Here is a 24,039-nt window from a genome sequence, read left to right as displayed (position 1 = left end):
GACCACATCTGCAATCAGGACAAATCATTCTCCACGATAACGCAAGATGTCATACAGCACAAGTGGTACAGAGCGTACTGCAACAATGGGGTTGGGAGGTGTCATGAGTCCCTGCGACTTCGATTTGTTTCCAAAGATGAAGGAACCACCGAGGGGGAAATGCTTTCCAGACGTCCCGAGCATAATTTCGACCACAGGGCAGTCTTTGCACACACTGGCATGGAGCTATCAATGGCATTCAACGACTGCCAAATGTTTGGAAACATGTTCTCGCAGCAGCAGGAGATTACATTGAAGGATTGTAAAAGATTCCAGGTATGTATCTTCTTTCAAGTCTCTTTCTTGTACATGTTGCCACTACAAGAAAAATGGCCATCGCACATAAAAGCACTGTTTATGAACATTTGATGAAACTTGAATACACCTCTCACTACAAAAATTGGGACCCATATGAAAAGCTGGCTTAATTGTTACTCCACCTGCAATACGCTTCTGAAATGGAATAAAATGGATCCTTTATTTTAGGGATGGCCGATATGAAATTTTGGCCAATACTGATAAAGTACTGATATAAAATTTAAAAATTACCATAATAGATATTTTACCGATTCGATATAAAATTCCAAATGGTAATTGAAGAACCTGAATGGTTCACTGACCTCCTTAATATATGTGTGTTTCAAGGTGAGAGCAGTACAAAAGAAGTTTCATATTTAGACATTTACTTTTATAGAAGTAGGGCATAGAGATTGTCCATAAAAATCATAACAAAATGGTAGAATTTTGAGCTAAATTATAAGATATTTACAGATATATCGGATCGGAAAATTAATCGGCAATTATAATGATACCTATATCGACCGATATCCCTCAAGTACCATTTAATCTGTCTCATCCCTACTATACTTTTTAAACTGATGAATGCCCATACCGGGGTTCAAACCTGGGACCTCTGGCTTCACAGCTCACCACAGTTAATTGGAGACCGCCATTAGTAAAAGATATAAGAACAGCCTGCTTGTTGTTCACGCATTCAACCACAGCCAGCTCCATTACAGGCTGGAATCATGAAATGCGGCAACGCTGTCTCGCCGGCCTAAACATAAAGCTACATAACATGGGCACGATTAGCAAAATTGATGTTGACTCTCAAAGAAACAAGGGAATCTGTGTCTGTGTCTTTTTCCAAATCTGGACAGCAGATTGACATTACAATGCAAGTGGAAAACATACATTAACAATAGGAATATAAATTGGACGTTAAATAACTGGAAATAAGCAGAAAATGCAAGGTCTTTCACACGCAGCATGGAACTCTCCAATAATGTGTAGTTTGCCTTTATTTTATTTGCTACATTTCGGAATGATATTCGAACCCCTTTAACAACTAAATATTTAAATGACCTAATACACTGGCCATAAAGTTTTAAAAGTAAGACGTACAAAGTAGTTGTGGATGTGATAAACATATACCCATGTATGTACAAGGCTCAATTAATGCCAACTGCTGGTGACTATGTACTCCCTGCGAGAAAGTGGATAATTTTGTTAAATATCCAATATTAATTACATCAATTTATTATATTTGATGATTCACCGCATGTGAAATGCACGGAATGCTCCGTGAAATGCTGGTATGCGGATCAAAAAATGTAATGTATATTTTTAACAACTTAATAACATACTGCTTTACTTAGGAAAAATATCGTTGAATACACTAGCGAATACAATTTGAGCGAATGACGTGATTACGGGATGAAGAGGCTACGTAAAATTATTACTTTTTTACGTCTGTAAGTTCATTCTCTAATGTTTTTTCCGAGTAACATCGGTCGGCTGATGTCACTGTTTACAGGCTCCAGCTGGCCGTGATTCAACACTTTCTACTAGTTGTACTTTATCTCCAATAAAGCTACTCTAACCTCGTTAAGCAACTGCTACCAATGTATAAGCCAATCTAACAATGCAAAAGGCCTAAAAACAATGAAGATGTACTCACATAACAACAGCAGTTAGGACAACTTTTCCAGAAGATCCAAAAAGACCAGATTTTGTGGAGTCAAGAGGCATGCTCCTTTGCTCTCGTCTGTAGTCTTTCAATATTTGCTTCGCAGCAAATACATCTGTAATACAAAGCTAGTGATCATGTCTCCTACAAAAAAATTATCCCAATTACTAAATATCTGCACTAGAAACTTAAGTGTTTTCATATTATGGTAGGAGTCAATAATATGTTTACTTAAAAATGTAATCACTAATGTATATTTTATGCATGGCAACATAATTGAATATTTCTAGAGTGACACCTTAATTATGCATTTTTCAGGGGTCTATTACTACCTAACGTACAATGTGCACTGTGTCATGTTGATTTAAACATAAACCCAAACAGTGACCTGTGTACATATATCTACAGTAGAATCCCAATGTACGAGGGGCATACTGGAAGTAATGAGCAACAATTTAAAAAAAAAATCAGAATCCATCAATACACGCAAACAAAGTAAACCATCGCCAAATATAGACTATACTGAATGCATTAAGGTAGTGTGAGACGTCATTAGCTTCGATCACGTGAACGCAGTCACTTGTTTAAAAATGGCTGACATTGATGTTTCGCTTCGACAATGTGCTGTGATTGAATTCCTTGTTAAAGAGGGAATTCCTGCTGCTGAAATTCAGAACAGACTTCGGTGTGCATATAGTGATGTATGCATTGGTACTAGCAGTGTTAAAAGATGGGTAAAACATTTTAAAGAAGGAAACACAAGCATCAAAGATCAGTCTCAGGGCCGTCACCCACGAACTGCCTCCACGGAATGCACATGGAAAGCAGAGGGGTGCATTCTTGTTGAATTTCTATAACCTGGTGAAACCATAAATGCTCCGTCGTGCATGCAGGATAAACATCCTGGAAACAAAATTATCCTTCAACATGATAATGCATGCCCACACACTGCTCAGTTCACTAGGAAGGAAACTGAGAAAATGGGGTGGGAACTTCTGCCTCACCCTCCCTACAGTACCAACATTGTACCCACCGACTATCATCTGTTCGGTTTTGTAAAGAAACAGTTACGAGGGCAACACTACCAAACGACTGAAGACATACAGAAAGCAGTGTGTCAGTGTCTGCGAGCAGCTGGAATGGAGTTCTACCGTAAGGATATTTTTAAGCTTCCAGAAAGGTGGGGAAAATGCATGCAAAGAAATGGAGACTTTGTTGCAAAGTAAAGAAAAGTCTGTAAATAAAACCAAAACTTTTTTCATGAAAAATTGTTGCTTATTACTTTCAGTATGACCCTCATACATTATTCTGTTTTCAATATTTAGCTTTTCTGGCCCTCAGCTTGGTAATCAAGTGTGTTGTATGGTCAACGTTTGATCTCACCACAGACGTTCCTTGGTTCAAATCCCAGCATGAATACAAGTGTTGTTATGAGTGTCCCTTCATCAATTTCATCATATCATCACTCATGCTCATTGTTGCGAATAGCCAAAAGTGGCCACAAAAGATGCTAAATAAAAATACAAAGACTTTTCCCACCCCAAAGAAGGAAAACATTATAAAACTTTCCTGCATTCTAATGTTTAGCCATAGTACCATGAAAAACATAATCTGGGTTCAACAGAATTTATTACTCTTCTACAATTGCCTTCTGTAGCTGCATATATGTTCATATTTGTCCATCATGTGATCAGTAGAATTGTTCTCTGCTAACCGCTGGTAGAATTAAGACATAGAATTGCTTAATCTTTAATGAATTAAAAAGGTATCTCCATGGTAGATTTGGGATTTGGGTTTAAAGATAGAGTCCCCACACAGAGTTCCTTCACCATCACACCCTTTCTACCTTTATTCCCCCCCCCCCCTTCCTTCAAGCCACTCTATGCGAGGACATTGTTAAGAAAAATGCAAACCTGAGATTACCCATGCTGGGAATCAAACCAAGCAGTCAGGTGCTCTACCAACTGGACTACACTGTGCAACGAACCCGGGGTTCTTGCATTTTATTTGTTGAAGCAAAAATGCGGTTGGTATCACTTGGGTTTGTCAGCCTGAAAATTGATAGTGGCAGATTGACATGGGTGATTGTTGAAGAACAGCTCTGAGTGTATTTGTTTCCATTGTTGATTGGTTTATTTTTATTATCTTATCTGCTCTGAGTTTCTCAGTTCCTATTGTTGTTTTATAACTTAGCCAAAATGCTTTTCGTTTTCCAACATGTACATTTGGTTATTTTTTGGTTTGGTATTTTCTACAGTACTAAAAAGGGTATTTGCATATCCTTAGAAGGACATGTAAATATTGGAGGTTTGCTACGTGTACCCGATAGTTCCAATTTCGGAAACCATGTTACAGCGAACCTTTTATATAAGTAGCGTGTCAGGGTGGCGGAGCTCAGTTGTCTGCAGGATGCCAACTGCAAAGGACATGGTTCCTGGGGTGCAAGCCCCAGATGAACTTCCTCAACCAGATTCCTAATATGGATGAGTCCCCCCTTCAAGGTCTGGTTTCCGGGTTCAAATCCTGGGTGAATTCCCCCAGCCAGACCTTCTCATCCGTTCACAACTATGGGCACTCCAACGGACCTCCCGCATTTTCTTTCTTCGTCCATTCCTGAACACAGGCGCCCATTGGGCAACTCTTTTTTCTTATTCCTCTGTCCCTTCCTGAATAAAGGCACACAAATCGGCAAACCCATTCCTCTGTCCGTTCCTGAGTACAGGCGCACCAACGGGCATTCCCATTCCTCCATCCGTTTCTGAGTACAGGCGAACCAACGAGCAAACCCATTTCTCTAACTCCCCTTGCTCTTTGTGAATAAAGCTGTACCTTTGTTTGGGGCTTTTTCCTTTATTTATAGCAGCTTCCTAGTTTGAGTCCCTTGACAGGTGTTTTGGGTAGTTATATTAGAAAACTATTCTATTCATCCTTTAGCTCAGGAGTAGGCCTCTCTCATTTGAAGAGTAGAAATAATTATTAAATGCAGAGCATACTTTCTTTGAGACTGAACAAATGTACAATGGGGAAGTGCTGACATAGGAAATGTTCGTTATAAAGGTCTCATACACTGTCAAAGATTCTGTAATAGTTCTGTACTTATTCTGTAAATGTAGTTATTATTTTTATTTAAGCACTGTAAAGAAAATACCTCGCACTTTTTCTTGTAAACAGTTATTAGTTCGCTTTTGTAATAAACATGTTAAATCGAGCTGCGGTTTCTCTGAATCACTGTTTCCACTGTTCTCGTGACTTGCACTGTTTCCACCCAGCAAGCCCTGAGGTAAATATTATAGGTCTCATGTCTTCAACTGTATAAATGCTAGCATTTATAGGTAAGCTATGTAACATCGCTCCTTTGTTAAAGTTTCACGTTTCTCTTAAAAAATGTTGTAAACGGCTCTGCGCAGCCGGTGTATATATTTCAAGGTCGTAGTAACATTACTTATACTCTTTTCAAGTTAATACCCTAAGGTAAGTCATAGTAAGGGCCAAGTTGCAAGTTTGTGTTGGGTGACTTGCAATGTAAGTAAAGTATAAGATTTCGTTGTTTGTTGAACGTGCGGCATGTTGCAACTCCTTAATAGAGTTGGCATACAGGGGGTGTGGAGTTAGGGCCCCACACTTCCTTCATCACAGCCGAAGGTGGGGGTGATGTGATCAGCACCATGCCCCTGGCTGCCTTTACCCCCCAGTTTCCTCCAGGTACCCACTTTATACGATGCTCGGTGGGTGCCGGAGCTGCTTGAACAGGTGGAAAAAATCCCGGTTCTCCCCTGCCAGGGATCGAACCCGGGTCTCTAACGCCCTAACGACTGAGCTACCGCAGCTTGCAAGTGGAAGTGGTAAAAAAACAGTTTTTTTTGGTTGGGATTTTTCACAAAAGTGTCTCAAATAAATGAAAATGCATGAGTTGGCAGTATTTTTCCTGTTCCATGGTTTTCATTTATCTCCCTACTGTAAAATAGGCACTCATTTCTAAATATAAAATTAAAAAGCTAGCTTTTTTGATTGGGCTGCTCTTTCCGAGTGTTATCTTCATATTTTGGTAGACTTATTAAATATATCTATGTAGTATAAACATATTCACATAACTAGAGTAGTTTTATTATTATTAATAATAATAACATGACCAATAGTCACAAATGTAACTTTTTATCCCTACTGATTACTTGCATGCAAACATTGTAGAGAAAAGTAGTCCTTTCAAGTTTACTGCACTTTTTTACACAAGGTGTAATGCAGGTGCATCCCAGTGCTTGGCTTGTTCAAGGACATTGTGTTAAACCACCACACTGTACAAGCTGCTCCAGAACGTAGTGCAAATAGCGGACACCAAATACACCACATGACCCTACCAAACCAATGAAGTAGACAACTCAGTGTAACCAAGTAGATAGCTGAGTGCAAAGAGTGAAAAAGTGCAACAAACTAGAACAGGATCAGGATAGTGAAACTCAACAAGTCTAGCTCATGGTTTCAGTACATATACAGATAATGGAACATTGATCTGTATATTTAATTTATATATTTATCTATCTCGTAATATGTTGAGGGAAAAGATGAACATTTTCAAACTCCGCTTGTTAATAATAGTAACAATGGATATTTTGTTTTATAATTTAAGAATGTCATACCTTCATATGCATACCAATAAACAAAAAAGACAGAACTGAAATATAGTGTGTAGTTTTCAAGAAGTGGCACGTTACTTGCTGACACATGGTGCTGGGATACATACATACAATGGGTTTACAGGCCACGGGATATATATAATATACGTATATGTATATAAATCATGTTCATCCACTAAACATTAAGGCTCGGCTGGATCTTTCAATGACGCCAGGGCAGCTGGTTATGAATTTTTCGTCTCCTTTTGAAAAACCACTATTCCAAAACCTGAAATTACATACGTTTACAAATCCTTGCATAGCATTCACTTACATAACCACAAAACTGTTGATAACATCTAGACAACGGCAAAAGCAAACCACACGAAGATTCATGTGAATGATCTACAAGGAATTCTAAGCACATGTGATTTTTCCAGGGCTGAGTCGATACCCACTGATACCGATGCCGATCCTGATAATTGTATAATTCCAATTTAAAATAACAAAGGCTATTATGCTATTATATATATATATATATATATATATATATATATATATATATATATATATATATTAGTGTGTGTGTTCTGTTGCAACGATGCATCTCAAGTTTACAGTCTTTTTTAGATCAGTGACAATCGATCAGGTGTTTCGTGTCGTCGTCCCCCCACCCTCAATGTTGAAGAATGAGATCATGTCTCTTCAACCTCCTCTAAACTAAGGGATCAATTTTCCCAAACTAACATTAAATCATCTGTGAACACAAGAATAATTGGCGATTTACCAGCCCTGGACACGATGTCTAAAACTAACAGTAAAGCTGTAATGTGAAACCAATCTTCTCTTTTTTTTTGTTATTTATCAATAAGAATAAAATTTAATAAATGAAATTTAAGGAGAGAATGAAAACTTACCAGTCTCTTGCTTCTATATCAGGCGATCGACTTCAGTACAGTGATATTCCGACGTGACTTTACTTTCGATATAATATACTACCGGAAAATGATTTCTAAAAAAAATGAATGCAATGTTCTATCGCTTGGCGTGAAAGGAAATCCAAACACATCACTACACTTTCCACAAAGTAAGGTCTGGACAAACAAAAGTCTAAATTTGAAAAGCAAAAGGGGTTTTAGCCCAGGTATATGAATTTCCAGGAATATGCTATGTACTATGCCTGAGACACGTCCACCACATGGGCGATGACTGTTTTGACTACGGGAGGTCTCTAAGGAGAGAGATGTCCACAATATACCAGGTGCCTTGTTGGCACCGGGACCTTATTGGATTATTGTTACATGAGACTGCATCTGTGGAAACACAGCCTGGTAGACTTCAAAGGAACTCGTTTGGGGATAATTTCACGTTACCCTTGATTTGCAAGATACTTGACCATGAGCCTTATCTGCATATGGATTCTTTGTCACGTGCTTGCTGTTAATACGTATTTTTCAGTTTTTTTCAAAGCCAAGGGTAAGTTGGAAAAGGTGAATGAACTTTTGAATGGTATCGGCTAGTATCGGTGCAAAAATATCAACCGATACTTTCCGATACCGATACTAATGGTATCGACTCTGCCCTAGATTTTTCATATCTTGAAATATCATAGCTGTTTTCAAAAGGAGAGGAGAATTTGAAAACAGCTGCCTCAGAGCCGGCCAAAGGTCCAGCCAAGCCTTGAGCACCTTTTTTGAAGACACTGTTTGACGCAAAGACTGAAACAGTATTGGCCAGTATCAATGACTGAATTCCATTGGTATTGGCTCATTTGACACTGGTCAGTTCAGTCCTACACACAAGAGTTGTGTGTTTCAGGATCAGCTTAGTAACATAAGCAAAGATCCAAACTGAACACACTGATTGGGGCTTACCTGCTAAAATACGCTATACTTTGTATACTGTCTTTATATGAAAAGTATAGTAATAAAGGAACTTACTTTGACGGTGACGTCTAGTCTCTTCCTCGCTTTTCCTAAGCTCCCTCGACAAAGCCTCTTTGCTTCCCCACACTTCAATAGCTCTGTAACGTAACAACAATGACTCTTATAAAAAGTGGAGGCTCATGTTACAATACAATAACTCCAAAACACAGTAAATTATGTTTATAAAAATGGAACGAAGTGTTCCTGAAAATCACAACTACAAGATGTAATGCAACACAGGCAGAATTATATGTGATCACATTGATGACTGTGAATGTTGAGACTGAACATCTCATCACCAAAGATTTCAGGTTCAAATCCTGGGTGGGTGTTTCTTTCTAAGCGTCATTTCATCCAAGAGGCAGAAAAGTTACATACAATAAGAAAAATATCAAACACACAGGTAAGTCAGTAAGTAGGTGAGATACTGACTTGAAAACTGATATTATTTTTCAATTTTTCAATATAATATCTACCAACATTAATGCACTTATCCCATTGTTTTATCTGTCCTCCAAAGTCTTTGGGCTGCTTTCACAACCACAGTCGGACTTCACATTTAACATCTTCATCATTTGTGAAATATTTGCAGCTACTTTTCAGAAATTCAAACGATCATGCATTATGCTGCAGGCTAAACCATGAGAACACAGAATTGCAGTTGCCATGTTGTCTATCGTCACTAGTCTGTCAGATCAAATCATCTCCTCCATCCGTATCATCTCCACGTACACTCCTCTAGTATGGTGGCTTAGCTGAGCTGCCAATGCATGTGTCTGCCATCTAGCAACTGCTAATTGAATATCATCAAGCTGGGTTGTGCTGCCACCTAATGACACCTTTAGAAAATACTATTTTCAGGTAAACCCACATCAGTTGGTGGCCTATTTACAGACTTCCCCTAATAAATATAGAATTCCACATATATTTAAAGTACACAGACCAAATTATAAACTAAAAAAGAAGATTCTGTAGTAAATATCTACATCCATGTAAACAAGAGACTTCTACCTACCTACATCATCCTAAAAGTTTACATACAATTCAGCACCTATTGCTGCATATACAAAAGCATGATGATTTAAATTTTAATACCTCATATATTGTCTAACTGTACATAAATTACAAACACAATATCAAATGTAAGAGTAATGAGTTCAAAATTACCAAACCTATAGTTTAGTACAAACATAAGGTAGAGGTAAAGTTTCCCACGCACTTTGCACCATGCCATGAGACATATATATAGGGGAGGGGGGGGGGTAAAGCCCCACATATTCTATCAATCTCGGCCATATTGGAGCTGATGTGATCAGCACAGCACTCTGGCCACCTTAATCCTCCTCTCCCAGGATTGCCTCCAGGTACCCATTTAATAGGTGAGCCCCAGAGCTGCTTTTTTTGGAGGACAAGGCCAGAAAAATTCCAACCTTAGATCACCCACCCTGTGAATCAAACCTGGGTCTCCCACATGGTAGTCAGAAACCCCCTACCGACTAGATCACCATTACAGGCATATGATTACATTTATTCACTCGTGTTTACTTGTATGTTCGTATTTCTGTTATTTACCATTACTTCTCTACTACTTTTGGATAATCACGACGACGAGTGATGATTATATGAAATTGAAGGACACTCACGAAGGACACACATGCCCAGGCTGGGACAGAAACCAAGGAAATTCAGTGGGAAGACAAAGAGAACCCTACATGTTACGTAATAATAAAAATCCAATTCTTCACACAAAAACCTGATACCTCGCATGTGAGCTTGTAGTAGCGTGTGTGTTTTTTAATGGTTCGAGTTTTAAAGTTTTTATCTTTGATTTTTTTATGCTTTCCAAAGACAGGAATGTGGGTATGGGAGTTTTATCAGGAATGGGCAAGTTGTTAGGAAACCTTTTTTTACCATAGTAACACCTATCAACTTTCTCCTTGTTTCACTTCTATTTGATGCGGCTATGAAGCAATTTCGCTAGGCAAGGAGATAACCTGAGGCAGGGAGCAGTTGACTCCCGAAACATAGTTTGACATACTGTACATACTCGGAAACCGTAAAAACTACATTTTGGTATTTTTAAATACTTAATATTTCACACAATATTGGTGCAAAATAAATAGAAACTTCAAACTTTGCATAATTCCCATGATAATTAAACTCTGTGAAAATGTCAGTGCATTCTTCCATATCTTGCTGGACCAAAATGCTAGAAAAGTATCTAAATACTGATATCACCGGCATTGGCTGATATCAATATGTCAGCATGGGTATCGCCCTAATTAACATTTATTTAAAATTAAACATAAGCACTTCAGGAAAAAAAGAAACATTAGTCCCAGAATCAGAGAAGCTAAATTAAGAGACATGACAGTCGTTACAAGCATAAAAACACAGTTTTTTGTTGTGTTGGTTCAGGAGAACACACGCTCCCATCATCAGACATTTATTTTTAGTATGATTAAATATACAGTTAGTTATCTTTGAAGGGAGTGTGTATTCTCCTGAAATGTCACAACAAAAAACTATGTTTTTATGCTTGTAACAACCGTAGACTACAAGAGAAATAATTCTACAATGCAAGCAATGTGTTCATACAAGAAAAATTGGACTGGAAGATTGTAGAGAAGTACAAACATTTCACATACTTCTCAGCATCATCACTGCTCTGTACGTGGTTCTTGAAAAACATGCATGTGAGCCTCCCGATGACATCGTGGTAATGCCGTTGGCTTGTAATCAAGGGGTCCCCTGGTTCGATACCCAGTGCACACACATTGCACAGTGGAAACTTAGTGATTTGGAAAACACTTTAACCTTTTGGAGCCCAAGGCCATTTTCACATGTAACCCCCTTGATGCCCGAGCAGATTTCGAGCAAAATGCAGAGTTTCAATTAAATGAGTGTAGATTGGAGGCTAATCGCCCAAGAGAGATGAGTGATATACTGTTGTACACGGAATGAACCAGACATTCAGGCTATATAAAATTTATGCAAATTCGGCATATATGTGGCAGGGAAGAGCACTCAAAATTCCAATTCCAATTCCCCCCATGACAGTGTCGACATGCACATGGAAATTATCGCCAACATGTAAGGAACACAAAAATATTTGCATTATTATCATATGACCAATGTAACACGAGTTGTACCCCCAAAAGGAATGGTCAGCATGCCACTGATTCAAGCTTCAAAATGCAGCGGTACCATGAAATGACTGTAGCTCAGAGGCTGATTGTCCTAGAGCAGGGGTTCTCAACACACAAACCCCTTGTGTAGGTCTCAAAAAAGAAACTTCCGTAAATGGTTCTCTCTGTCACTCATTAATTGTGTTCTTAAGAAATAAAACCAAATGATGTAGCTTGAAATTTTAACTGCAGTGAGGGCAGAATGCTTTGTAACGTAGGCCTATTAAGCACTTTTATTAATTAATGAAAATGTTCTATCAACAAAACAAGTATTAGTAGTTTTTAATATCTGCATTTAATAACAGCATTCTTTGAGTTAGATTTATTAACCCTAACAGCACAGTTTTGCACATCAATAATTCATTACGCCTAGAGGGAGGGGGTGTGGACTAATTTGAGGATGCAGGCCCAAAAAGATTGAGAACCCCTGCCCTAGAAAGATGAATGATATACTGTTGTACGCGGAATGAATCACAGATTCAGACGATATAAAATTTATGAACATTCGGCGTATATATGGAGGGGGGAAGGGGGAATCCCCCAAAAAATCTTCTTTTTTTACATTATTACCACGCAGTTTCAACAACCCCTCTTCCCCCTCCCCAAAACTCCCAACCCCCGCTTGCTCCTGCACAGAAAACATTCCCTCTGACCTCGGGTACCGATGAAAATTTTTCCCTTGAAAAAAGATGCAAAAAAGAAGTTGCTTTTTCCCGCCATTTTCATGAAAACAAAAAACGTGCAACAATCATTTCTGTTAAGTACATGTGTTAACAACAATATGAAAAAAGAAAATCGAAATTCTAGCCAAAAATAGCGAAGTTATAACATAAAAACTACGACCTTAACAGAGCATCTTGATCGAGACAATCAGACCCCCGAGAGTTACATGAGAGCATCTCAATCGAGACGATCGGGCTCCTAAAGGTTAAACTGTAGGTCCAATCCCGATTAGCCTACCTGTGCATAAAGTGGACTTAATTGATTGATTTGGTTTACTTTGCATTTATGCCACTTCTTGACTGATTGCAAAGATGAGGATGAGTGATGAAATTCATGAAGGGACACTCACAAAGAACACCTATGCCGGGATTCGAAACCCAGGACTCCTGGCATTGTAGCATGCTGTGCTAATCAATCTGCAACAGAGGCTGGCATAAAGTGGACTTAAAACCCAACTCAATCAATCAAACAATCAATTGAAAAACATGCTGGTATGTGACTTCAACAATATGATTAAATAATACAAAAAATCTACCACCCAAGGAATGTAATTTAACCTGTTCTTCACTGCTCACAAGATTTCAATTCTCTTGCATCATTCCAGCCAGAATTCATACTTCCACATTTCATCAATTTTTATATCGTTTCCCCACTGTTTAGGTTAACTTCAAACATATTGGATGAAAATATAAATTAATGAAACAATTGCATTCACAAGCAATAAGTTTTCAACTTTTTCCTCTGCCAATGAAACACACACACCTTCTGAAATTCGTTTCCTCTTCTTCTAATGAAAAACAAAAGGAAAACAAAGACAGTGCATGTGCCGGTAAAAAAAAAATACTGGGTTTGGGCATTTGCCAGGAATGTCTTCTTTGGCAGCTGTTCTTACTCTTACTATTCCTGCCAACTCCCGGATGCTGACCCCATGCCATTCCTGATTCACTTTACACACTTCAATTCCACACCAAAGATAATGAAAGCTTCAAGACTACTCAGTTTGTCTCAGGTACCATCATATGTAATTTTCTAGTAGTTTAGTAATACACCAACAGATGTCTCCAACTCATGGAATATGTACGTTATATATGCTGTGGTTATACGAAGAGATACAGGGTGATCGAAAAGTCCCCAAACCCAAACTTCAAAAATTTATTTCACCGGTCGTTATGATGATAATGTCAAAATTTCTGTGGAAGCTGGTTTGCGAGGGTCTTGGCTGTACACGACACAAGAGATGGCGCTGGGGATTGGTGCTAGCAGTTGTGGCGAGGAAATGAACTACGAGCAGTGCTGGTAACAAAATAATCACGCCAGTTGCAAGGATGAGTTTGTCGGTGGAGGAGCATGTGTTTTTGTTAGAGGAGTATTTGAAAACGACATCATACAGTGCAGCAAACAAGAAATTGGAGCGGCGTTGTGAACGAGATGTGTGGTTACAACAAGATGGGGCAACATGCCATATGTCCAATGCCACCATGTCATTTCTGCGTGAATTTTTTGATGACCACCTGATTTCATCAGGGCTTTGGCCGGCAAGATCACCTGATTTAACCTTACCCGATTTTTTCTTGTGGATTTATTTGAAGGGGAAAGTGTACGAAAATAATCCCCACGATTTAGATACCCTGAAAACCAACATTGCCCAGTGCATTACTGCAATTAATGTGCCTATTCTGCATCGCGTAGCACGAAACAAATGCCGTCGCATACGTTTATGCATGCTGCAGCATGGGGGACACTTTCAGCATCTCTTGTGATGTGCCTACATCCACCCAGATATCCAATGAGAAAGATCTACACATTCACGCAGGTAAGGTCCACTTGTTCCTTGCTTTCACAGTTTAGGTTAAGTGTTAGTTTGGTTTACCTGATTATTTTGTTAACAGCACTGCTCGTAGTTCATTTCCTCGCTATGACTGCTAGCGCCACACTCCAGCGCCATCTCTTGTGTCATGTACAGCCAAGACCCTCGCAAACCAGCTTCCACAGAAATTTTGACATTATCATAATAACAACAGGCGAAAAAAAAAATTGAAGTTTGGGTTCGGGAACTTTTCGATCACCCTGTATAAGGAAATAGTGAATTGGCAGTATTTTTAAACACACTTACCTTAGCAGGGATTCAAATAGGGTACCCCCGGAATTGTAGCCTGCAATAGTACTTTACCATGAAATTAGTAGCAGTATTAGGCAGTAGTATTAATACTGGGATTGATATATTTATTGATTCCCTATCAATATTGGTTAATATGGGCTTATCTTCATATCTGTAAAATTACCAATTTTACTGATCCAATATAACCATAAGTAGCCTATAATTTAGCACAATATTCTGAAATTTTCTTACAATTTAAATGTATGATTCCTGTGAATTGGTTTTTTATATCAAAATATCTCTATGTAATTTATTTTCCAAAGGTAAAAACCTATTGCTGTCACCACTTAGAAAGGGTGGAAACTAATCAAAGGGTTAAAATTATTGATTTAAGTGGCAAAATACTGACTAATTTACTGACCAACTTAATTACTACATAGTGATAAATTAGCATATAAAAAAAAAACTGGTCTCCAAATTGAACACAAAATAAATGTTCTTAAGAAGACTAAAATATGTTTCCATTATTGTACAAAAGGTAATGGTCAAAACATTCCTTTTCAAAATAATAATTATAAGATCAAAATATAATTACAATAAGATGTTTACATCTTCGCACAAAAAATAAGTTATTCATGAATTCATACATTTCTCCATACTTTTCTGCACTGCATCTGCATGCATTCTTATTCCCTTGTTCCATTGGTTTCTACATTTATTTATTTATTTATTTATTTATTTATTGCGTCTTGTTTATCATGGTGAAGTTAAGGCTTTGTAGCCTTTTCTACCACTTAACCATGTTTACAACAACATTTAAACCATTACATAGAAAGGTAAATTTTAAAATATAAAAAGAGAAATATAAAATTACAAAGAAAAAATTACAGAAAAAAATGATAAGAAAAAAAAATGCATACGGGAATAAAATCCTAACCTATACACACGAACATACAACAAAACACACAGATACACACACACACACACACAATCAGATATTCATGACAGTAGTCAGGGATTTGAAATATTAAGGTGAATAAGGATTTTCAGTGTTGTTCTGCGCTTAACTGTATGCAATTTATCACTAAAATATAATGTGCTAACTATTTGTGCCCAATAAAAAATGTTTTAATTGCGTCTTAAAGACATATACTGAAGATGAGTTTCGGATTTCGAGGGGCAGTGAGTTCCAAAGACGAGAAGTAGAAACGGTGAAAGATTTTGAATAAAAATTTGAGTTATGAAGGGGGATGAGTAGTTGAGTTCTCCCTCGCGATCTGGTGTCAAGGCTGTGTGATTCGGAAAGCATTGAGAATCTGCTCGAGAGATAAGCCGGTTCCTTTGAACTGATTGCCCTATAGAGAAGGGTGAGGTTGTGTACCTTTCGCCGATCAATTAATTTGAGCCAATTTAGCTTTGTAAAGAAAACGGATAAATGGTCCCTATATTTCAGATCGAAAATAAAGCGGACGCAGGTGTTTTGTACTCGTTGAAGACGTTGAGCGAGATCATCTGGTAATTCGGAATAGACAGAATCGCAGTAATCGAAGTGTGGAAAAACAAGTGCTTGCACCAGCTTGATTTTAATGCTAACGGGTAGAAAATGTTTAAGCCGAACAAGAGCGTGTAATGCAGCGAAGGCTCTTTTACTAGTTAAATTTACGTGATCTGACCATGAGAGATGCTGATTAAACATTACGCCCAGATTTTTGGCTGTTTTACTTAATTTAATAGCTTTCCCTAAGACCATTATGGGCGGGAGGGAAGAAATTTCAAATGCTGAAAGCATTTTTTGTGAACCTATAATAATAGTTTGGGTTTTCGAAGGATTAATTAGTAGCCCATGATTAGCTGACCAAGTACTGATTTTGTTCAGATCATAATTTATATCGCGAATTGAATTTTCAATATTCTTTGGAGGAAATGACAAATACAGCTGAACATCATCTGCATAGATGTGATATTTACAGTGTTCGAGTGCGTCAGGAATATGGTTAATGTACAGAGAGAAGAGGAGTGGACCGAGGACGGTTCCCTGGGGGACACCGGCGCTGATTGATCGCCACGACGATTTCTCACCAGAGTTGAAGACGCATTGTTGGCGTTCATTAATATACGAACGGAACCAAGCTACAGTTGGGTCAGAGAAGTTGTACAGGAAGGACAGCTTGGATAGCAGGATGTCGTGGTCAATAGTCTGAAAAGCTTTACTAAAGTCCAGAAGTACAAGAATAGTTACTTCTTTAATGTCCATGGCGTGTCTTAGGTCGTCCGTCACGTTGATGAGCGCTGTGCAGGTGCTATGGTTGCGCCGGAATCCCGATTGGAGGGGATTCATTAGATTGTTTCGTGATAAGAAATTACGCGTTTGGTTACTGACAACGTGTTCGAGAGCTTTGGACAGAGCCGGAAGAATACTTATCGGCCGGTGGTCGCCGAGGCTGAGAACTTTGTTTGTTTTCGGCAGAGGGCGAACCTTAGCCAGTTTCCAAATCGACGGGAATATGCCGAAGGACAGGGAGAAATTAAAAATGCCTGTTATAGGAACGAGAACGTACGGGAGAATTTTTTTAATCATTAAAAAGTACGGGAGAATTTTTTTAATCATTAGAACAGAGATTTCGTCTATTCCCACAGCAGTGGATTTTATTTTATTGAGAGCTGACTGAACGTGTTCTGGCCGAATGGGCGAGAAGAAAAATTTTGGTGCGGTGCTGTGAACGGTGGTCGAAATCGTTCGTATTGTTTCTTCCCTTACATTATTGTCCAGTGTTTGAACTTCGCTGAAATATTCGTTCAACATTTCTATGGAGAAGTTTAATTGATCGTTCCTTTTTTGTTTACCAACCCCTAAAGTTTTCAGTTTTTTCCAAATAACATCCGACTTTTTCTCATAATTCAGAAGATCGTTCGCGAATCGACGCTTTGCTTTCCTGACCTCTTGGTTACAACGATTTCGTAAGATTCTGAAACTTTCGAAACTGCCACTTGCCGACTGGCCGCGCTTTACGTCCCTTCGATGTTTGCCGTAGGCTCGATCCCTGGCTGCCATGAGCTGCCGCAAGTCGTCCGTCAACCACGGACAAGGGGGGCGAGAGACGCGTTTCTTTTTCACCGGGGCGTGCTTGTCGTACAACTGGAGAATGAAAGTGTTAAGGAGATTCACCTGTTGGTCGAGAGTGGGCAACGTGCTGATTACGTGCCATGGGAGAAGGGCGGCGTCGGCAGATAATTGTGCATCGTTTATGTTTTTAATGTCTCTGTAACATACAAGTTTGGCTTTGTACTTGGGAACGCGCAGCTCATAAGATAAAAATATCATGTCATGGTAAGAGATTCCGGGTACTGGGGTTTGTCCGTGACTTACTACGCGTGATGGGCTGGAAACAAGAATTAAGTCGATCCACGATTCAGAGGTTGGAGTGTGGTGAGTTGGGTCGAGAGGACAGATGGAAAGGTTCAGAGCAGACACCGTGTCCCGGAACGACGTGACTTCTTTCTTTGTGCAGCAGAGATCGATATTAAAGTCCCCCAAAATTATCGAATGTTCATAGTTGGGCAAGAAATTCCCGATTTCATTTTCGAAGTTGACGAGGGAAGTGCAAGGAGGTCGGTACACTACGGACAAAAGAACCTTTTGTTGTCTTACGGTGACTTCGAGAATGAGGAATTCGGAAGAATAGTTATATTCTCCGTGAGATTCTCCTATTACTTTTGCGTTAATGTCTTCCCTTAGATATATTGCTACTCCCCCGCCCCTTTTTCCGATCCTGTCTCTCCTAAAGAGTTTAAATCCCGCCACATGCACCAGATCGCTCGAGAGGGACTCTTGCAGCCACGTTTCGGAGACTAAAAGAGCATCGATATGCTCGAGCGTGGAAAATATATTTTGGATCTCGAGGAAATGTTTGAGGGTGCTCTGGGCATTTATGTGCGCTACTTTGAGGTTGCCGGCGGCGAAAGTTGACCTGGGTTTGGGAAAAAAGTTTACAATCGTCTGCCGTGAAGGGGGTGGGGAGGGGTCGGTCACACTTCCTGGGGAGAGGGACAAGTCTCCGAGTTCCGCAAATGGGCTGGATGGGGGCGTTGCCAAATTTACAGTGACCAAATTACCGGTTCCAGCCATCGCAGAGAGTTGAATTTCAATTTATTGGATGATCGGGAAAGGCATGATATGTAAGGAATTATAAGTCTACTTACCAAGGCGGCAGAAGAGATGATGTTTGCAGAACACTGAAAACCCTTTGCAACACACTTAAGCACACACACACGCAGATAAACATATACACTAACACGGAAACACAAAAAAGAATAACAAATATATGTAGAAAAGAAACTTGCACAATGTATGTACAACACAGTTTTAAAATGGTCGCTGAGCTTTTTTATGTCCATGTCTCAGGGTGTCCTTTCCCCTCCACGTTCACTCGATTTTTTGCAAGTCCTCCATCATCGTGACCGAGATCTTATGCCCGTTGCTACGAAGTATAATGATCCTTCCATCCTGGGTCCAGACGTTCCTGGGGCCGTTTTGGTCCTTAGCCCTCTGCAGCACCTGACGTCGAGCGGCCGTCAGGGATTCTGTCAGAAGGAATCTTGATCCCTTCAGAGCTTTCTTTCTCTTCCATATAGAATCTCTCGTACGGTAACTGCAGAGGCGGAAGATGATGGGCCTCTTCCCGGACTTCACTGCGTCCGCCACTGTTCTCCTCTGGGGACCGATGCGGTGGGAACGTTCAATGTCATCGATGCTGATGTCCTGCATATTCAGGTTCTTCCGGATCACTTGAAGAACGAGCTCGTCCGTGTTCTCGCCGGTCGTTTCCGGAATGCCGTGCAGCAGGAGACAGTTTCTCCTGGAGTACATCTCCAGATCGTCGATCTTCCGGGCGTTCTCGTTCGAAGATCTCTTGAGAGCCTCGATGTCCAACTTTACGGATTTCAGCGTTTCTGCGGCCTCCTTTTTGAAATCCAGGAAGGCCGCGCTCAGATCTTGCAACGCCGGCTGGACTCCGGTGTCGGCGCTACCAAGGGGTGTCTGCTGTCCGGCGATGTCCCGCAGGCGGTTCTCAAACTCCCGAAGTCGCTCCTCCACGCTTTCCACACGGTTAGACACCACATTCAACGAGGGCTTCGGCTTTGTCATGGTAAAAATGCCGTAAAAAGTATATTCATATGATGTTTACGTCACCACTAAGAGGCTTGTCGTGAACACTGACAATGCTGGTACTTGATTATATGGAAAATTGACTTTGATCGTTAAATGTACCAGCCTAGTGGAAGGAAAGATATGGGAGCTCTCGCTATCCTTGCATCGTGCTGTCCGCCATCTTGTCTTTCTTGTCTTTCCTCCTGTAAGTCATGTTGACTCAATAAAACTTATATATTATCTGCAATCACAAATTTCAATCACAGATACTGACTCCAGGATTGACTTTGTTTATTTTACTTTGCTTTTCTGTCACTTTTGGCTAATCGCAAAGGTGAGGATGAGTGATGATATAATAACGAAATTGGTGAAGGGTCACTCACAAAAAAACACCCATGCCCAAGCCGGAAATCAAACATGGGAGCCCTCGCATCGTAGAATGATATGCTAAACACTCTGCAATGGAGGTTGGAAACTCCAGGAACAAAAAACTGAAATTACAGACCATGATGAAAAACACTCTTTTACTGATTTTATTGACCACTTTACACCTCTGTGTTTGGTATATTAATTAATGAGTCATGTTCTTGAAGGACCATTTTTAATTTTATATTGGATCGGCAGAATACCAGTTATTGGCACTGGCAAAAATCCTTAATTAATACTACTTACTTTTCTTCAACATCCTTCCTCCAGTAGACAGTGATCGGAGGTTCATTCTCATACGGCGATCGTCTTTTCGTTTTCCGTAGCCCTTCTAGGTCACTTGGCTTCAGGAGGAAATCTGACATGGCTCGAACAGGCGTGATGAAGTTCCTCTCTAAGCTGGTCTTCCCCTCAGTCTCAAATGTCGTTAATTTCTTCTGTGCTGTACAAAAAAAAGTCCTATTGTGAACCATACTAGTGTGTGCTGTATAAACATCAATACAAGTAACTGAAGCAAATTCAACGGACGAATATCAGATCACCTTCGGGAGCATTTGATCACGTTTCACGATGTGTGCACATAGCCTAATTGAGCCTAAAGTCATAACAGATGGTCATTCAATGTCTAATAATGACTTTTCATGCTACAACTGTCATTGCTGGCTTGCCAGGATTCACAACATGCAGGTCATGTCGTAACAGTCATTTTCTGCTTTGTGAAATGGGGTCAGTGTCCTGCACCGTGAGGTCTATGGCACAAGTTTGGGCTCCGGCAACTGGACACATGCAGGTTAGTCTCTCCTTGGGAAGTATAACAACTTTTCCTGAGATTTTGACCTGTGTATGGGGCATGTAGCCACCCACCATCATGAGGAAATTGAGAAGCTACAAATAAGTAGCGTAACCCTGTCATGCAAACCTACAACAATGACTGTGGGTCCGTCGTGCTGACCACATGTCACCCGGAACTTGTTGGATGATCTTCACAAAGCAGGTAGTCAGTAGGCAGACACTGGCCCTCACGGGCTGTTACGGCATGAGTTATTATTATGAAATGGATTCAGTATAGCTTACTCATCACAAGTAGTCCAGATCACACTGGCAGTGTTTGCAGCAGTGGCAGTAGGAATGTATTCATATTTTACAATACTTTCTGCCACTCTTGGCTAATCACCATGATGAAGTTAAAATAATGAAACTACACTCACAAATAACTCCATGCCTAGGCTGGAACACAAAGATATTGAATATGCTTGGTCACCAAGTCAGTATGAAGTTGTATTTTATATATTTTTTTATTTAGCGTCACTTTTCTGCAACTTTAGGCTAATTGCGACGATGAGGGTGAGTGATGATTACATGAAGTTGATGAAGGTGCACTTAGAGAGAACACCCATGCCTATGCCTAGACTTGAACCTGGGAACCCAGTCAGTGGGGAGATCAAGAATTGACCACTTAATGCACTTGGCCAGTATGAAGAAATATGCAATAATGGATACTGCAATGTTATTAGAAGATGTGTGTTAATGTAATAACTGTTTTATTTTTTAAAATGTATTACTGTACTCCTTACCTTCTACCTTCCACAACTATTTATACAAAACAAGGTGGGCTGGGTAGGTTCTCAGCATATACTAGCCATTCAAGGAATGATGTTATCAAAACACTTAGATTTAGCTTTTCATTAACCGAGGAATGCTAACAAAAATTAGACAGGTTCCATCATTCATTCCTGACTTCACTTGTCTTCACTTTTGATATGAGCATCTTGACAGACAAGCCAGGATGAGGCATGGATGTTTAGAGCTTTCTCGGTGGACTGGAGGTGAAGTGTATGACAAGGGTACACAAAACGTTCTGGTACAATAAGAGCCTATGTATAAAAATAACTCAAAGCATGTACTTTCTGAGTATAAAGGATTTGCTCAATTCACTTCTGTCATTCTTTTCTTTATTACCAACTGGATACTACTTTCTGGACATGTCTTATAAGAGTTCGGGGATTTTTTAATCATCCCATATGAGCGAGTAAATAATGATAACGAATGTTCCAAATGATAATAATGATGATGTTTTTCACTAATCAAAGACTCCTGTAAACAGAAACTCTCAATATTTGAAAGGAAAATCTTAAGAAGAATTTATGGACCTCTGAAAGAACTTGAGGGAAATTGGAGAATACAAACTAACGAAGAACTTAACAATGAAAATATCATAAAATCTCTCTCTCTCTCTCTCACTTACTCACTCACTCACACACACACACAGATATATGAGAGAGAGAGAGAGAGAGAGAGAGAGAGAGAGAGAGAGAGAGAGAGAGAGAGAGAGAGAGAGAGAGAGAGAGAGAGAGAGAGAGAGAGAGAGAGAGAGAGAGTGTGTGTGTGTGTGTGTGTGTGTCTTTTTTTAAAAAAGAAAAAAAGACTAAGATGGTATGCGCACATAAATAGAATGTCTGATGAAAGATTAGTAAAATAAATATATAAATGGATACTACTTGGAACACGAGCTTTTGGTAGGCCAAAGAAACGATGGGAAGATGAAATAATTCAAGATTTGAAAGACATGAAAGTAAAGAATTGGACGAAGAGAATCCAGGATAGGAAAATGTGGAGAGATGTTTTTGAGAATGCTAAAACTTTCAATACATGAAGTTGTAGCACCTCAAGAAGAAGAAGAAGACTATCAGTTTCTTCATGGGGAAGGGGTGGGGATAAAGAAAAACACATTAATAATAATATGAACATACAGAACAATATACCTTTAGTTTGGATGTCCTTCTTCAATTGCTGGATTGATTGGCTAACGTCTTTGGCATCAGGACCTGGGGAAGAACCCAAAATCTTGCTCCACGCAATTGACCTGGTATTCTGGAAAAGGTCCACAGCTTGCTTCACACATACCAAATGGCTGTTTGTAGGATGCCCAAGCCTATGAAACCTCTCTAGGTGTTCTGCAAGCATGCTCAACTGTCTTGAACAGCCTGGAAAAACATTTACTAGTTTTCATTGCAAACATCACCTATTATCAGTAAACTGGACAAATGTTATTACATAATACACTGGTGAAAACAATTAAAGGGAAAAATGGTTTTTAATGCAAAAACAAAAGATAACAACGAAATAACGCCAAACGTGGCCACAATATCATCCCAGAACAAAACAATAGATGAGAAAACAAACATGGGTACAACCGCCACCCATGAAAACCAAAAATGCCAAATGTCCAGCACAGCAGCTGCCCGACGCTCTGTCAGTGAGGCCAAAAAAACATGTCTAATAGGGCGTATGATCGCCCCGTACAGCAATACAACTCTGGCATCGGCGATGCATACTGTGTCCGAGGGTCCTTAGCAATTCCTGTGGCAACCGCACCCACTCTTGCACTAAGGCACACTTGAGCTCAGCGATGGTTGTTGGAGCTGGTTGGAGGGTTGCAATTGAGCATCCAAGGGCGTCCCATACGTGTTCTATCGGATTAAGGTCAGGGGACATCGCAGGCCACGGCAATCGTTGAATATCCTCTGATTGAAGGTATTCATCCACCAACTGCGCCCTATGTGGACGGGCGTTGTTGTCCATGAACATGAACTGCGGTCCATATGCTCCGCGGAAAAGTCGCACGTAGGGTGCAAGGATCTCGTCCCTGTATCGCTGACCTGTCAGAGAACCTCTATCGAACACATGAAGGTCCGTATGCCCGTCTGTCATGATGCCCGCCCACACCATCACAACCCCTCCGCCATAGTGGTCCTTTTCGACAATGTTTGAGGGCCGATATCGACTCCCCGTTTCTCGCCAGATGAGAACACGTCTTGAGTCGCTGTCCAGACTGAATCGCGACTCATCACTGAAGAGAATGCGCCCCCAATCATTATCCGTCCAATACAGGTGTTCTCTGCTCCATGATAA

The 24,039-nt window shown here is 39.9% G+C and overlaps 1 protein-coding gene across 1 annotated transcript in view; it reads right to left on the bottom strand.

The window, feature by feature from the left end:
• Nucleotides 1-24,039, bottom strand: part of ZnT49B (solute carrier family 30 member 9) — a 57,181-nt gene that overhangs the window by 23,476 nt on the left and 9,666 nt on the right. The window contains exons 3-6 of the mRNA XM_083134178.1: nucleotides 22,890-23,111; nucleotides 20,374-20,569; nucleotides 8,559-8,641; nucleotides 2,000-2,123 (exon numbers count right to left, since the gene is read on the bottom strand). Coding sequence (XP_082990304.1) covers nucleotides 2,000-2,123; nucleotides 8,559-8,641; nucleotides 20,374-20,569; nucleotides 22,890-23,111 — 625 coding nt within the window. The remainder of the gene's footprint in view (nucleotides 1-1,999; nucleotides 2,124-8,558; nucleotides 8,642-20,373; nucleotides 20,570-22,889; nucleotides 23,112-24,039) is intronic.

The sequence above is a fragment of the Lepisma saccharinum genome, chromosome 13, assembly GCF_977018435.1.
Source record: "Lepisma saccharinum chromosome 13, izLepSacc3.1, whole genome shotgun sequence".
In the NCBI taxonomy this organism is placed as follows: Eukaryota; Metazoa; Arthropoda; class Insecta; order Zygentoma; family Lepismatidae; genus Lepisma; species Lepisma saccharinum.
This window is presented reverse-complemented; position numbering and strand designations above follow the sequence as displayed.